Here is a 14,868-nt window from a genome sequence, read left to right on the forward strand (position 1 = left end):
GGGGGGTGGGTTTGCAATTTTTGTTGTAAGTTGTTATGTTGGGCTAAAAATTTTGTTTCTTATCTAAAAATGAATGTTTAGCCTGTATAGGTTATGTTGGTATGGTACATAAATACAGGTACCGTATATGAAGTATGTTTCATTTAAAGGTAATTTACTTTCAATAACAAATTCATCATCTTTGTTATATTACTATTTTATTTGCATTATAATTTATGTTGAAACTAAAAAAGACAGTTATTAATATTATCAGTCAAAGGCTATTTAGTATTTAAAAATTCTCATGTCTTCTCGTACTTTTTTTCAGCAGGAGAATGCAAAATTTGTTTAAAGGAATTAAGTTCACTAACAGCTCTGCAAAGATACTTACAGGTGAAGTTTTTTCCTCATCAGGACTATCATTTTGCTCTCCTGGCTTTTTCATGCTTCTCCGAGTTGATCGTCTTCTCAACCCTCTAGTTAAGGATTCTTCAGAGTCCGGTTCAGCTTCACTGTTTTTGACACTAAGTACATTCTCATAATTTTCTGATGATGGGAGTATATTCTCATAATTTTCTGATGAAGGAAGTACCTTCTCATAATTTTCTGATGATGGAACTTCTGCTTCTATTGCCTAAAAGTGGGAAGATCATCATGCTAAGATTAAACATGCGCATATTACTTCAAACTTCCAAAATTATGAGGTAATCAAAATAAAAGTAACTTTGTTTCAGTTGAAAGAGATATTGGGGAACAACATATAATGCCTTAAGGAGGTATAAAAATCTGTATAATATTTATTAGAGCTCTATCTCCAGAGCTTTAGTCATATATGAGTTTTGCATCTCTTATGAAAATTCTCATAGTAAGTGGAAGATGAGGACTGAGAGTAGCTGCTCTATTTTTTAATAAATTAAACAAAAAGTTTTAAATTGAGAGTAAACCCTTTGCACACCTCTTGGGATCTTTTAGAATGAGTTCTTGGGCAATGTACAGTTTATTTATGAAGTGATAAAACATTACCACCTTTACTGGAAAACACACTGAACAATTCTTGACTTTAAATGGCATAAGGAAGTTCAGGAGAAAACAAGTCAAAAAGAGATTTTGACTGAAAAATTAGAGCAGCCTGGAAAAGAGCCTTACCCTTGGTGGTACTTTTGCTAGTCTCTTTGAGAGAATAAATAAATGTCTACCCACCCCGAGGTATTTGATAGCAACTGTATTCCAAGTTGCCTTCAACTTGTGTTTTGTTTTTCCAGATTTTTTTATTTCTCACTGCTTTTTGAATTACTAATAAAAGTATCTCTTTTTACTAGCTTTCAATTTTTTATTTTCCTTTTTTATTGTTTTTAAAATTTTCTTTCCATTTTATATTTCCTCATTTTCCCCATATTTGCATTTGCTTGGATACAAAATTACTTTGACTCTAAGGTAACCAAATGCATTCCCTGTGAAGAAATATTTTAATTGGTCTGGTTAACCTCTTCAGTGTGACATACTGAGATAGCAGTTTCAGTTTCTTTAATGGACATAGAGGTTATGAAGTAAAACAAAGGCTACAATGAAAATCTGCTATAAATGTTCATATGGGACATTGGGATGTATGTATCGAAGTATCTTGGTCTTCATTTAATAACTAACACATTTCAGAAATTTATTATAATTTTCAATATCTTTTTTTCTATCTATATAAGTTAAAAACACATTTTTGCTCTTGGCGTAGCTGAATTATTTTTATTTTTCTTCTATTCCAACACTTTTTTTCTTTAGAAAGGAATTCAGTATGAAGGATTATAACTAAACAGCTTAAAATATGCATGCTGTATTCCTCCAGAGTCAGCTACTGTATTTCACTTTTTATCAGATTAAGAACAAGCAATGGAATACCAAACAACTGTAGTTATCTGCTCTATACTAACTGCATAAAAGGAAAACATAAAATCATCTTTTAAGTTTAAATACCTAGAGGATTAAAAATGTACTATCCTGGATTTATACAGGTCTTTTAGCCAAACTAGTGGTCTCTCTCAAATTATTACTCTCCTTTCAAAGTAGATGAGTCTTTTGCTGTTATCAAAATATGCGGCAGAATTTCTCATACTTCTGCTAAATGGTGCAGGAAAAAAAAGGAAATGAGGCAGCAGCTAGAGACAGAAGTACCTGCATGTTCACAAGTTTGTAGTAGATTCCCTTTCTCTCAAGCAATTCAGCATGATTCCCTATCTCTGTGATAACTCCACCTTCAAACACAGCAATCACATCTGCATTTCGGACTGTTGACAGTCGATGAGCTACCACAACCGTGGTGCGTCCTTCCCTTGCCTGAAAACAGCAATATTTAGCGTGAGTATTTATAAGTAAAGGCAAAAACTGTTCATCTTCATAGCAGAGTTGAATAGGACCTAAAAGAAACATTAAAATGGTTCACAGAAAAATATAACCTTCAAAAAATATTTAAAACATATTTCAATGAGTTCCTTAAAACAGGAATATAATTTAAAAATTGAAATTTAGTATTAAAGATCATCTTTCATAGTGGCACATAAATACATCAAATTTGATCAAAAATATCTAAATAAAAATCTCAATATAATTTAATATAAAATTTTAGAATGTTACCAGCCATATCATTTTTTTAATGCTATAATTTTTTATATGTAGGTTCATAGTTGCCCACTTAAACCTTAAAATCCATGAAGAATTTATACTTAGAAACATTAGAAAATATTTTACACTTTTAAAGTTATCAGTGTTTTAAGCTCTAAGTCATTGCTAACTCAAGTGACTACAATAAAAATAAATTTCTCTACAATTTCATATGAATTGTATTTCAACTAAGAACCTTTCTTTGGATAGTTATAAGCATAATACACTTAATATTCCAAACATCACAGCTTGTCATTTTAATTATGAGGCTCTTTTAAAGTGATTGAGCAAATTTTAGTTTAAATAATGGAAGTAATGATCCCAAGCAGTGGAATTCTGTTGGAAGCTGGCTGGAGTTCATCTTCAGTGATGTCCCTCAAGAGGTCCATACTGGACCCATACTATTCAGTATCTTCATGACTGATACTGGTAAAAGGGACTGAGTGCCCACTTGGCAAGTTCAGGGGTCACATCAGGCTGAGCAGTGCAGTTTATTCACCTGAGGGAAGGGGTAGCTTTCAGGAGGTGTCTGACAGGCCTGAGGAGCAGGCCCAGGAGAACCTCATGAGGCTCAGCAAGGACAGGTGACTGACAACAATATGAACGGCAGTAAGATAGATAATGGACAAGGATGGAATTTATACTAAGAAAATGTTGATCTAAGCTTAATAAGGCAGAAAATATGATTCCATCTTCTAATTTGAAGATTTCTCTCTGTAATACCTGCAGGAACTGAAAAATTCTCTGTACAAAGAATATTTGCCAGATAAGTTTACATTTTGTGTTTTTATGTGTCTCTATTTTCAACAAAAGTTCAGGAAAGAAGAAAATATTAGGCTTCTACTTACATGTTTCATTTTAAAACACTACTGACCTTGTCCAGTGCTGCTTGCACAACTGATTCACTCTCAGTATCCAAAGCTGATGTTGCCTCATCAAGCAGAAGAATTTTAGGATTACGAACCAAAGCTCTGGCAATTGCTATTCTTTGCTTCTGGCCTCCACTGAGCTGTGCCCCTCTTTCTCCAACCACAGTTTCAAACTTCTACAAGACAAACACATGTATTGGAAACACTCATGGCACAGTCCTTCCACTAAAGTTGTCAGTAATGCCAGAGATGCCGGTAACACCTTCTCCTTTCTCTACAGGAATGAACACCTACTTGGATAAACCCGATTAATCATCTGTGTTCCTGGAATTCTAGTAGTTCTTCAAATGCCAGCCAAATCATTGCCTGAAGATATAAAATTAACATTATTCTCAAAAGTTATGAGGAAGCTCTGCACAGCTCTGCATATTCACAGGTCCAGGGATAGCTTCCTGTCTTAACAAGCATTCCTTCTGAGGAAGTGTTTGATACAAGAAGGTTTAGAAGAAATTATTGCAGCAGGACAGCTGATCTGCTTACATTGGGTAGCTTCATGATGAAGTCATAAGCATTTGCCTCCTTGGTGGCTTTTTCAATCTCCTCCATGGTGACATCCTCACGGCCATAACGAATGTTTTCTGCGATAGAAGTGGCAAAGAGCACGGGCTCCTGATTCACCACACCAATAACCTCCCGCAGATACCGTACATTTAAGGTCTTAATATCCTGCCCATCAATGGTAACCTAAACAAAAGAGAGCAGACAAAAACTGTTTACTGCTTGTTTTGATCAAGGAACCTCTCTCTCCATGCCAGCATGTGCCATTTTAGGGGAGACTTCACCAAGTCACTAGAAAATTGACAAGAGCAGTGAGGCTGGAACTAGGCTTTCAGCACGTGTGACATGCAGAGCAGTCATCTCACTTGAGGTGTCTTACCGTGCCTTCCTTGGGATCATAAAATCTCTGGATGAGCTGAACAGTTGTGCTTTTCCCACAGCCACTGCCACCAACCAGAGCCACTGTCTGGCCAGAATTAATCTTGAGATTCAAACCCTTCAGTATCTGTTCATAAAAGAAGGTTGGTCAAAAAAATAACAGTGTTTAGAAATGTCAAGGTAAATTTGAAAGACCAGAATGAAATAACCTTTATATTTTTAGCAGAATTTGGTAAAAAGACATTGGTAAACATGTGGATTTAAATTTTGTATTACTGATTACTTCAGCTTAATTTTCCTTATAATTACATCATAATTAACTCAGTATCAATGTATTATACAACACACTTCTCAATTACCTGTCTCATGAACCAGTTCATATGACAAAATAATAATAATAATACACTATTCATAACTAAAATATAATACAGAAACAATACAATGCAAAATTTCTGTACTATGTTGCCTCACCTTTTTCTTTAATTTATCATGCTGACTACAGGGAAGCTATGTAAAAGTCATGGTTAAAAGCTGAGTGTATTTCCTTTCTGCCTATCAAAGGTCACTTTATCAAGGTCAGTGATTTTTCTTCAAGATAAGGAAGGAAACAGTTACATAATGCAAGACACTCTCCATGGAAATCTTTTCAGGAATCATTCATATGTTGTCTATCATCACTGCATTAAGATTCCAAATATATGACAGTGCTTTAAAAAGGAAACTTATTCTCTGTCTAGATAAATACAGATTTTGATCTCTATTCCATAAACAGTAAGTCCTTGCTGGAGCTGCTTTCTTTTTTTGCTGGTTCAGACACAGTCATAACAGAGTTGCATTGCAACTATTTTAAAACTTACTAGCTCATTATTATTACTATACACCAACACATGAGTTGGGATTGTAAATTTATTCTGATAGAAATATATATTTAGAGTTTTTTACACAGCCACACTAACTAGGGCATCAGACAAAAAAAAAAATTATTCAGGAAATTTGACAGTTTATCTAAGGTGGAAATAAATCTAACTAAAATCACTGTGATGATGAGATAGTTTTATATACATTAGAGAATCATTCTGAAATTATTAGATTTTCAACAAAAATTAATTTATGTGACTTTTTAATGATTTTTTTCCCAACACATGATCCATATGTTCAACTGTAATATATATATAAAGTTTCAATTACAGTACCTCAACATCTGGTCTGGATGGATAATTGAAGTAAACATTTTTTAATTCCAAGTTCCCTTTTATGTGGTCTGGTTTGTAACCTGTCTCTGAATAACTGTCAATTTGAGGTTCCTGTAAAATAAAATATTTTTTATTATATTTTTATATTTATTTATTAAAATATATATTTTTATATTTATATATTAAAATATATTTATATTTTATTTTACACAGGTTCCTGTGTAAAATAAAATAAATAAAAAAAAAACCACAATTTTTTTTTCATAAAGAAGTCCTCGACTGCACCATTCTTCTGCAGAAACATTAATATGTTTTTTAAGTAATTTAGGTGAGATTTCTGAAATATCTATATTGCACAATGTTTTGCTCCCTCATTGCTACATTGATGATATGTTCATGCAAGAATACTTATAAAATTTTTCCATTAAGCTTCTGTGTGAATTTAGCTCCTGTCTTTAAAAGGAAGGCTGTCTTACCTTCAAAAGAAGTTTTGAAATGATAGTGAGGGCAATGATACTCACATTGTCTATTATATTAAAGATGGTATAGGCAGCTCCTCTTGCACTTGCAAATGCCTCTATGCTTGGAGCAGTCTGTCCAATACTGAAAGCTCCAATCAATACAGAGAAAAAGACCTGAAAAAAATGTTTACAGAGGCATGTATTCATTCTTATTTAAGCAGAAAATTCTATTTATTTATTTCCATTAGGTATTTTTGGATAAGGAGCTTCCATGTCTGTTGAGAGAAGTTTGAGGAATCTAGAATTACAGCAAAACTTAACAGGTCTCTCTTAGGCGGAGAAAAACATTAAGAAAAGGGCTTTTTAAGGTTCAGATCAGAACCGAGAAGCTGTACAACACTATTTTTGCCAAAATACTTTAAGAAAAAGTGAAAAAGTGACTCAGACTTGTAAAACCTATGATAAAAAATTTAGAATTGCACTTGATGTCTCAGGATTTATTGTACTAACGCATTCTTTGGCCAAAGACCAGAAAGTGTATTACATGTCTGCCAACAGAACAACAGATGTGCAAAAACACTACCATTCTGCTTTCAAAGAGACAGTGAAATAGAAGTATAGAAACCCAAGTATTTCACTAAAAAGTAATAAAGGATCCCCTGCTTCAATGAAAGAGTGAAGTGCAAGCAAACAAGAAACAGCAGCAGAAGAGAAAAATTAATAATTTTCTCAGAATAGCAGTTCATTGCTTTCAGTTAGTATCAAAATAAAAGCAATTAAACCACCCTGCTCAGAGATCACAACAGCAATAGCAGTCAGAGCAAAGTCTGGCACACCCATCCTCTTGAACAGGGGTTATTCACAGATTTTACACATGATAAAGCATCATCCATGTTATAAAAACATCGTTTGAACTACAACACAGACAATTTGCAATAGAATTTGCAAATACTTTGAACAGAATAAATTACACATAAGGTCATGAACTTCACTGAGAGGTTTCCATATGCCAACCTGTACAAAAGGTTCAAAAGAGCCAAAAACACACATATCAGAGACTTTTTCCACAAACTTCAGTGATTCATAAACGAAACGGTTTAAAAATTATACAAATATATGCATATGGTCAACTGGCTGAGTTTCATCATGGTTAACAAAGTTATTCTTCTTACCCTGTTTATTTCACATTTCATAAAAAATTAGAATGGTTTCCTCATCAAGAGAAGAATTTAAGTTATGACCTAAGTGTTATGGTTTCTTCCTTCAGTTAGATGGTGACATATACCCTAGTCACAAGTATATCTTTATCCCCCTCAATTTCTAAAAATACTGAGAACTAATTCCAACCTCTCGTGGTGCAAAACATAAGCAAATATTAATCAAATTATCTACTTAGACTACACAACAGCTAAAAAAAGTATTTATTTCTGCACCCTGAAAATATATTCAGCCCTCTGAAAGCAAATAGCAACTAGAAAGGGTATTGTACTTCAGTTTTTGCTTGAACTGTTTCTATATCAGTCTGATCTTACGAAAATCAGAAATATATAGGAACAGTTGAAAATCATATATGTTTTAATTGGGTTCATCTAGATTTTGAGATCCTATAGAAACAACATGTAGGCTTTTGTGGTGAGAATCTTTTTGTTAAGAAGGGATGCTACTTTGCCAATTTTGTGACATAATTCTTATTACAGTCAAATACACACTTTAATGTTTGTTCTTTATTATTTCTCACTGTCATTGAGAATTTACTCATTAATACTTACTGTAAGAACTTTGCCAATAGTGTAATCATCAGTTAAGATCAAAGTAGTCCCATACCAGAATGCCAGTGCATATGATGCATATATCAGTAAGAAAGCAGCACCCATAGAAATATTAGCTGTAATGGCCTTTCTTATTCCAATCCGTTTAGCATCTTCTAAATTTTTATGGTATCTGGAAGACAGATAGAAGTTCAAAATAGACTCACACTTTTACCACGGCAGACACCACAAAAGTTCTGTGGATGGATTAGAAAAAGAATGTTTACAAAGTAGAGCAGTTAGGTACATAAAATATCCAACCCTAAGACTGTACAAAGGCAAGCCTGCTAGTCAGGCATGAACTTTCTAAGGCAACCCCTAGAAATGCCAACAGTAGTCAACTTGGTATATAGAAATAAAAGGGCATTGCAGGTCAGGGACTGGCATTTCAGTTGCTTCTGCAGACCAGTGAACTTTGACTGTGAACCACTCAAGATTAAAGGTTAAAATATATCAGCAGATCTATATTTTACAGTACAGCGGAAATAGAGATACTGTTCATCAGCACCTTCACAACTACTGAGTAATCAGATTAGATTACCAAGGATATCATCATCTCTTCACAGAACAGGGTCCTCTCTTGTCTAAAGCTCTCATGGTAACATTATTTGAAGCAGCCTGCATACCTTTTAATGCAGAGACAATATACCAACTCTAGAAAAATAGCTAATTGTCTTTCAACATGTAGCAAACCTTGTAACAGCCTCTAACAATCTCATTAAATAAAACTGAAGAAAGCACAAGACTTTCAACAGAAAATATACAAGAAAATCTCAAACCACTTGAAATGAATATTTTAAAATCCACTGATGAAAGCAAATATTGCTCTTACCTTTTAATTTCTTTTTCCTGTCCACCAAAAGCTATTACAGTACGGATTGCTGCCAGAACTTCTTCTGCAACAGCACCTGCTTTTGCATATGCAGCCTGTTCTTTGTCCGTGAAAGCCGAGAGAACCTAATACAGAATCAAGTATTTTGGCATATGAAAACCAGAATAAGCTCAAGCACTCAAAATTACTTTTATCACAATTAGTATTGTCCAATATGAAGCCTTTTGACTATATTAGGCATGGGTGCAGAATGTCCAATATCCAAATTTCTAAGTACGCTGTGAATTCAATCAAATAATTCCATGTTACACAACTAAGGCCTGGACTTTCCCTTCTGCTTTCACCCAGTGCAAGAGATAAGAGGAGTACTTATAGTGAGCTGGTGTGGTTTTTTCCCAGGCAGACCTCCTTAGCTCATTCTCATCTCTGGCTGCCTTAGCCAGAGGACCCTGTAGCTTAGACTGTGAAGAAGTGGCCGCAGTCTGTGAAGACTCAGCCAGTTGACATACATGGCACATACATCTCTAATCCTACCTTTTCTGGAATATACTCACTCAAGACAGTGAAAGCTGTAATGATCTTTGAAATATAAGGGAAATAAAATACCATAAAAATATTTAGACTTTAAAAATATAAGGCACTCTGGTCCTATGGAAATTTGGACCTTTTCCCATCTAGGTCTGTGTAGAATTTCTTACCAAATTTATTAACAACTACAAAAAAACCTGTGTCTGAGACAAAAGTTTTTTTTCTAAATTATTTTCTTATTTTCCAGGAGGTGCAATTATTTATTTCAAGAGAAAAAGTACTTATACAGATGTAAGTTAAAGAGCTACATGTGTGGATTCTACACATATATCTTGCTTCTTTCTCTGTATGTGCTATATTAACAGAAACAGCTTCAAACCAAACAAGTCTTCCCGATCTATGGGAGTTATAATATTAAAATTAAATAAAATTACTGAATTGCAGAATGACCTTGGAAGAGATCTTAAGGCTAGCTAGTTCCAGCTGCTCTGCTATGGGCAGGGACATCTTCCACTAGACCAGGCTGCTCAGAACCCCATCTGACCTGGTCTTGAATGAGAGGGTACTGATACACAGTTAATCTAAGAGCTTAGGTGCCTAAGTGTTATCTAAAGCTATAATTGCTCTAAGCAACACATTCTAATACTAAGACTTACAGATATGTAGATTTATTTCATCATCTGCAATTAATATAAAATCTGACACTGTACATATGTAACCTTACCTTTGCCCAGAGGGCTGCTGAAAGTCCCAGGACGGGGCTAACTGCTAGTATTACAAGGGTTAATTTCCATCCTCTTATGAGACCAACAATAAATCCTGTCACAAATGTTGTTAGTGATTGAACAAGCAATCCAATCTTGTCACCTATTCCTTCATTAATCTTGGAGACATCACTGAAAAACAAATTACATACAGAGAGGAAGAAAAATGCAGAAAGCACAAGGAAGGTTTCCAATATTACCAAGGATATCATCATTGTTACATGTGGAAGACAATCTCTATTATTCAATTACTGCTCCCAATAACAGTTTTCCTCAAGATAAAGCATTATGTATTGTGGCCAAGGAAAATTTTGTATTTCCTGTGAAACTGTAAAGTTATAAATCTGCTTTTGTCTGGAAAAGTTGGAAATTTTTCTGTAGTGCAAAACTACTCTCACTTTCTTAATTCCAAAGCTTTGATCAGTTTGGTACTTGTGTGCTATTTGGAAATAAAAGATAAAGGATTTCATCTAAGCAATGTTAGGCAGTTAAAGCTATTCATATTGCTGGGCTGAGCCAGCACTTTTTTCAGTCCTCAGTGTGCCCAGAAATGAACTCTTAATGGGGTAATAACATAGGCTGGGCTTTAGTCATCCTTGGAGTTCAAGGGAACTTAACAAAATGCTTTTCTGACATCTTTGTGATGGTCCTGTATCAGAAGTATTAGAAAGTCAGTTCCTGAGACTCTCCAAGAGGAAATTTAAAAACTTTGTTTCTCAGTGAAATAATGTAATTTAAAAATAAAAATTTCTAAGTCCTGCATGTTTAACAAGATAAAATAACATTGGGAAAGGCATGGTGTACTTACTCTAGAAGACGAGTGTTAAGTTCTCCCACATCATTTACATCAAACCATCCAATTTCCTGTCTCATAATTGCATGAAAAAATTTTTCTCTAATTTTTTTAATTTGACGACCTGCTGCTAAGGTCCAGAATGAAGTCTGAATATAAGCAGCAAGAAGAACACCAGCTGCTATTCCAGAATAGTAGTATGCATATCTGTAAGAAAATAAAAAGGGCAAGATTCTCTGAAATCAGGTTAAAATTGTTTTAATTACCTTGCAAGTGTGAATTTAGCATGATGCTTACTTTTTCTGTTTGACTTGAATTAGGGTTTATATGCTTATACTAAAACTTACACTTCACTGTAAAAGTTGCAGAGTTTTCTATGAATAGCATTTAATGTCAAAATAACATTTTTTTTAAAATGTAGTAGGTATTCTCTCATAGGATTCTTTTAGAACTGTATTTCTGATACAATACCCTTTTCACTTAAATCTGTTATGTCCATAAACTGTCTAGCATTTTTAACACACATAGATAGACCAAATCACATGTATATTATACACACATTTAAATCATGAACATGCCTGTCTATGTAAATAAATAAATAAATAAATAAATAAGTGCATGGATGCAGTAAATATTTCCTCATTTGGGAATAGAGAATTACTATATTTACAGCTACTGAAAACAAATGCCATTAGATCAAAAATTCTTTGGATCTCTTATTCATAACTGATATTTTATTTTTACATTAATTCAGCCCTGTGCTATGAGCAGGGTGTCAAATCCAAACCAGGAGTATGTGAACCATGATATTTCTCAAACTGGAAGTAAATACGAGTCACAGCTTTAAACTGTTTAAAAATAATAAAATTGATTTTGATTTGATGAAAAATTACATCAGAATCAGTTATAATTGAACTTACACCAGAACTGAATCAAAAAAAAAAGTAACTTAATGGATTTCATTTGCAAAACACTACCAAAATCAATGACTAAATATTTATGATCTATATTACCTGCAATTATAAGAATAATGTATCTACGTAAAAGTAAACCATTAGCAAAATCTTGACTCATGACTTTTTGTGAACTCTTGTGACCTTCACTCTTTTACTAAGTTATGCATACTGATTTTATAGAATTTTAAAATGAAACTTGGCAGGAGCAATTTCAGGAATCTGTGTGCAAATGCTCTGCTCTAAGAGAGAATGGATTTACAAATTAAACATCTCAAATTTTATTCCAGTCTCTCTTGTGGCTATAATATCATACAGTTCAGTTAGGGACCTCAAAACTATACTCATTATGAAATTCATTTAATCAAAACTGTTTAATAAAATCAGGTTAATGCCTAACAGAAAGCTGGTTAGTTGAATATTGACCTCAGTCACATTCAGCCCCATTAAAACTCCACAAACAAAAAAAAAAGCCTCTCAAACTGAACCCAAGAACATAGATTCTAAATTCAGCAGTAATTACTTTAGACAATTACTTTATGACGCTACATTCTTCAAATAATTGATTTTTGCTTGGACTTTGTTTACTGACAAATCATATCCAAAGGGATTCATGTCTGTGCCAGATCCCATGAAATATTTTCTGTAAATTCACTGCTGCAACTTATCAGAGAATAAATACATGTTGCATTGAAAAATAATAGTTCTTTTTCTTTTGAGAAATAGTTGTAGTTTAGGCAAACTGTTTGAATAACAAACTCGACTAAGTCCATGTGTATAGTTCAGTACTTGAACACACCTGTGTGAGAACTCTGTCCTTGCAAACAGTTTCTATCATTATTTGACCTGCTGGCAGGCGTTCTAGAGAAACAAGGAGATGGTGCAAAGAGCTTCATTGCACCAGTGAAAATGCCAACTCAAAGCTCTATCTAGAAACTTTGGAAAAGAGCACCCAGTCTTGTGCTGCTATTAATACATTTATCAGTGAACAACTTGTTTCTAAAGGGAAACTAGGGCTGCTTTTTATTCTTGCTTGTATACTTTCAGAATTAACTTGTGGTGGTTTGACCCTGGTTGGATTCCAGGGGCCCACTGAGGACACTACCATTTCCCCTTCTCAGCTAGACTCAGAAGAGAAAAACTTAATTCAAACCTTGCAGGACAAGATAAGGGCAGGGAGAGATCACTCACCAATTAAATAATGGGCAAAACAAATTCTGCAATTTCATATGTAGAAATTTTGAAATAATTATTTTTAAAGTTCTTTTAGAATAAACACAAGAGAATTTGAAAATGTGCAGCTAGGCATCAGGTGTTTACTAAACACAGAACAGTTAGGGTAAGTTCACCACACACACATTATTTCGTTTGCAATTCTGCCTTCAAATTTGTTTTGAAATCACTGGGAACAAGTATATCCCACTGAACATTTGTAGGCATTACTTACATTCATGTCAGAGACTGACAGAAATATTGCAGGTGTAAGAAACTCTCCTATAAAGCATAATTGCCAATTCCCTCTTGATTCATTCTCATTACATTTATGTTCTTCAATGCTAAGAAACAGCCTTCTCCTAACTTGTTCATTTATTTTACGGTAAAGAGTTGTTTGGGTATGTTTTGTTTCGGGGTTTTTTGTTGTGAATAGTCATAGGTTTTTTAATTGCAAAAGTTAACAACTAAAGCTACATAAGTTTACAGTCCACTATTACCCAAAATGAAATGCACTTTGATATAAAACAGCAAGTGTTACTGCAGACAATGCCTTATCTCCTTCTCTTCAAAGAAGACAATTGCCTCAAAGAGTGCATCAGACATTTTTCAATATCTAATCAGGAATAGATTTAAACCTGAAGAAAAGAAACTGAAGTCGTACAAACACACAAACTTTAGAAATCCTGCATAAACCAAGTGTATGGACAATGGTTAATAAAGACTCTTAAAAAAACACATCTACTAGCAGCTTATGTTTCTTCTTATTCAATCTTTTCTTTATGGAGTTTTGTAGCAGAAGCACTTACTGGCTGTTGTCCTCTGCTGTTTCCAGCTCTGGATTGCTAGATTTAAGGGAATATATAATCTAAATCTGCATTTTCTACAATCTGCAAGTCTAGATAATTATAGAATTATAGAATTGTTATGTTGGTAGAGATCTCTAAAATATTTCAATCTAACCATTAACTCAGCACTGCCAAGTCCATCACTAAAACATGTCTCTCAGTCTCACATCCACAAGTCTTTTAAATACACCCAGGGACGGTCACTCAACTGCATCCCTGGGCATCCTATTCCAACATTTGACAACCCTTACCACAAAGATATTTTTTCTAACATCCAACCTCCCCTGGCACAATTTGAGACCTTTTCCTTTTGTTGTGTTCCTTATTAGCTGGGAGAAGAGACTGAACCCCACCTTGCTACAATCTCCTTTCAGGTACTTGTAGAGAGTGATTTAGCTGAACTTGATGCTTTGGCAGCAAAGTAGGTACTATCTGACAATTCAATTGTTTTTTGCAAGTGAATCACCATAGCTCAATGTATTGACAGATTATAATCAATATAACTTTTTATCATAACAATTACTCTTTATAAATTCAGAGGAAGAGAAGAAAGAAGGAAGGTAATGCAGATTTCACTGGGATACAGAACACCCCTGAAATGTATCAGGATGGGTCAGAGCAAGAGATTACAGGGAAATTGTTGGGAATAGCTGGGAATGTTCAAGAATCTTACCAGGGCCTCAAATAATCCCTTGTACCAATCTTTATTTACATAATTGATTTTATGTTGTTTAAAGTGTGCAAAACATCCTTAGGAGAGGAATGGCTTGACTAGAAATGTGTGTCTACATTAAAAAAAGAAGAGGAAATATCAATTTTTAATTACCTTGTCATATCTTCTTCCAGCTTGTGAAGTATTTGTGAAGTTAAATTAATTGAAATGTTTCCTTAGAAAGGAAGAGAAGAGTAAATACTTTTAGTAGAGCAAGACTTAACAAATTAATTTTCCTGCATGCTGTTCAGTATATCTGGAGTTGCTACATCTTGTTTTGAATCAAGATGATTTGGAAGAAAGGAGGAAATTTTAATGCATATGAATGAAC

General features: G+C 34.0%; 1 protein-coding gene across 2 annotated transcripts in view; it reads right to left on the minus strand.

Annotated features, from left to right (window-relative positions):
- The window catches only part of ABCB1 (ATP binding cassette subfamily B member 1), a 48,611-nt gene that overhangs the window by 15,072 nt on the left and 18,671 nt on the right, over positions 1-14,868 (minus strand). For both annotated transcript variants that reach the window (XM_064409095.1, XM_064409099.1), the window contains exons 7-18: positions 14,652-14,712; positions 10,828-11,019; positions 9,980-10,151; positions 8,728-8,852; positions 7,857-8,028; positions 6,148-6,261; positions 5,627-5,737; positions 4,435-4,560; positions 4,038-4,241; positions 3,503-3,673; positions 2,143-2,304; positions 371-613 (exon numbers count right to left, since the gene is read on the minus strand). In XM_064409095.1, coding sequence (XP_064265165.1) covers positions 371-613; positions 2,143-2,304; positions 3,503-3,673; positions 4,038-4,241; positions 4,435-4,560; positions 5,627-5,737; positions 6,148-6,261; positions 7,857-8,028; positions 8,728-8,852; positions 9,980-10,151; positions 10,828-11,019; positions 14,652-14,712 — 1,853 coding nt within the window. The remainder of the gene's footprint in view (positions 1-370; positions 614-2,142; positions 2,305-3,502; positions 3,674-4,037; positions 4,242-4,434; positions 4,561-5,626; positions 5,738-6,147; positions 6,262-7,856; positions 8,029-8,727; positions 8,853-9,979; positions 10,152-10,827; positions 11,020-14,651; positions 14,713-14,868) is intronic.

Source organism: Passer domesticus, chromosome 1, assembly GCF_036417665.1.
Source record: "Passer domesticus isolate bPasDom1 chromosome 1, bPasDom1.hap1, whole genome shotgun sequence".
Taxonomy (NCBI): domain Eukaryota; kingdom Metazoa; phylum Chordata; class Aves; order Passeriformes; family Passeridae; genus Passer; species Passer domesticus.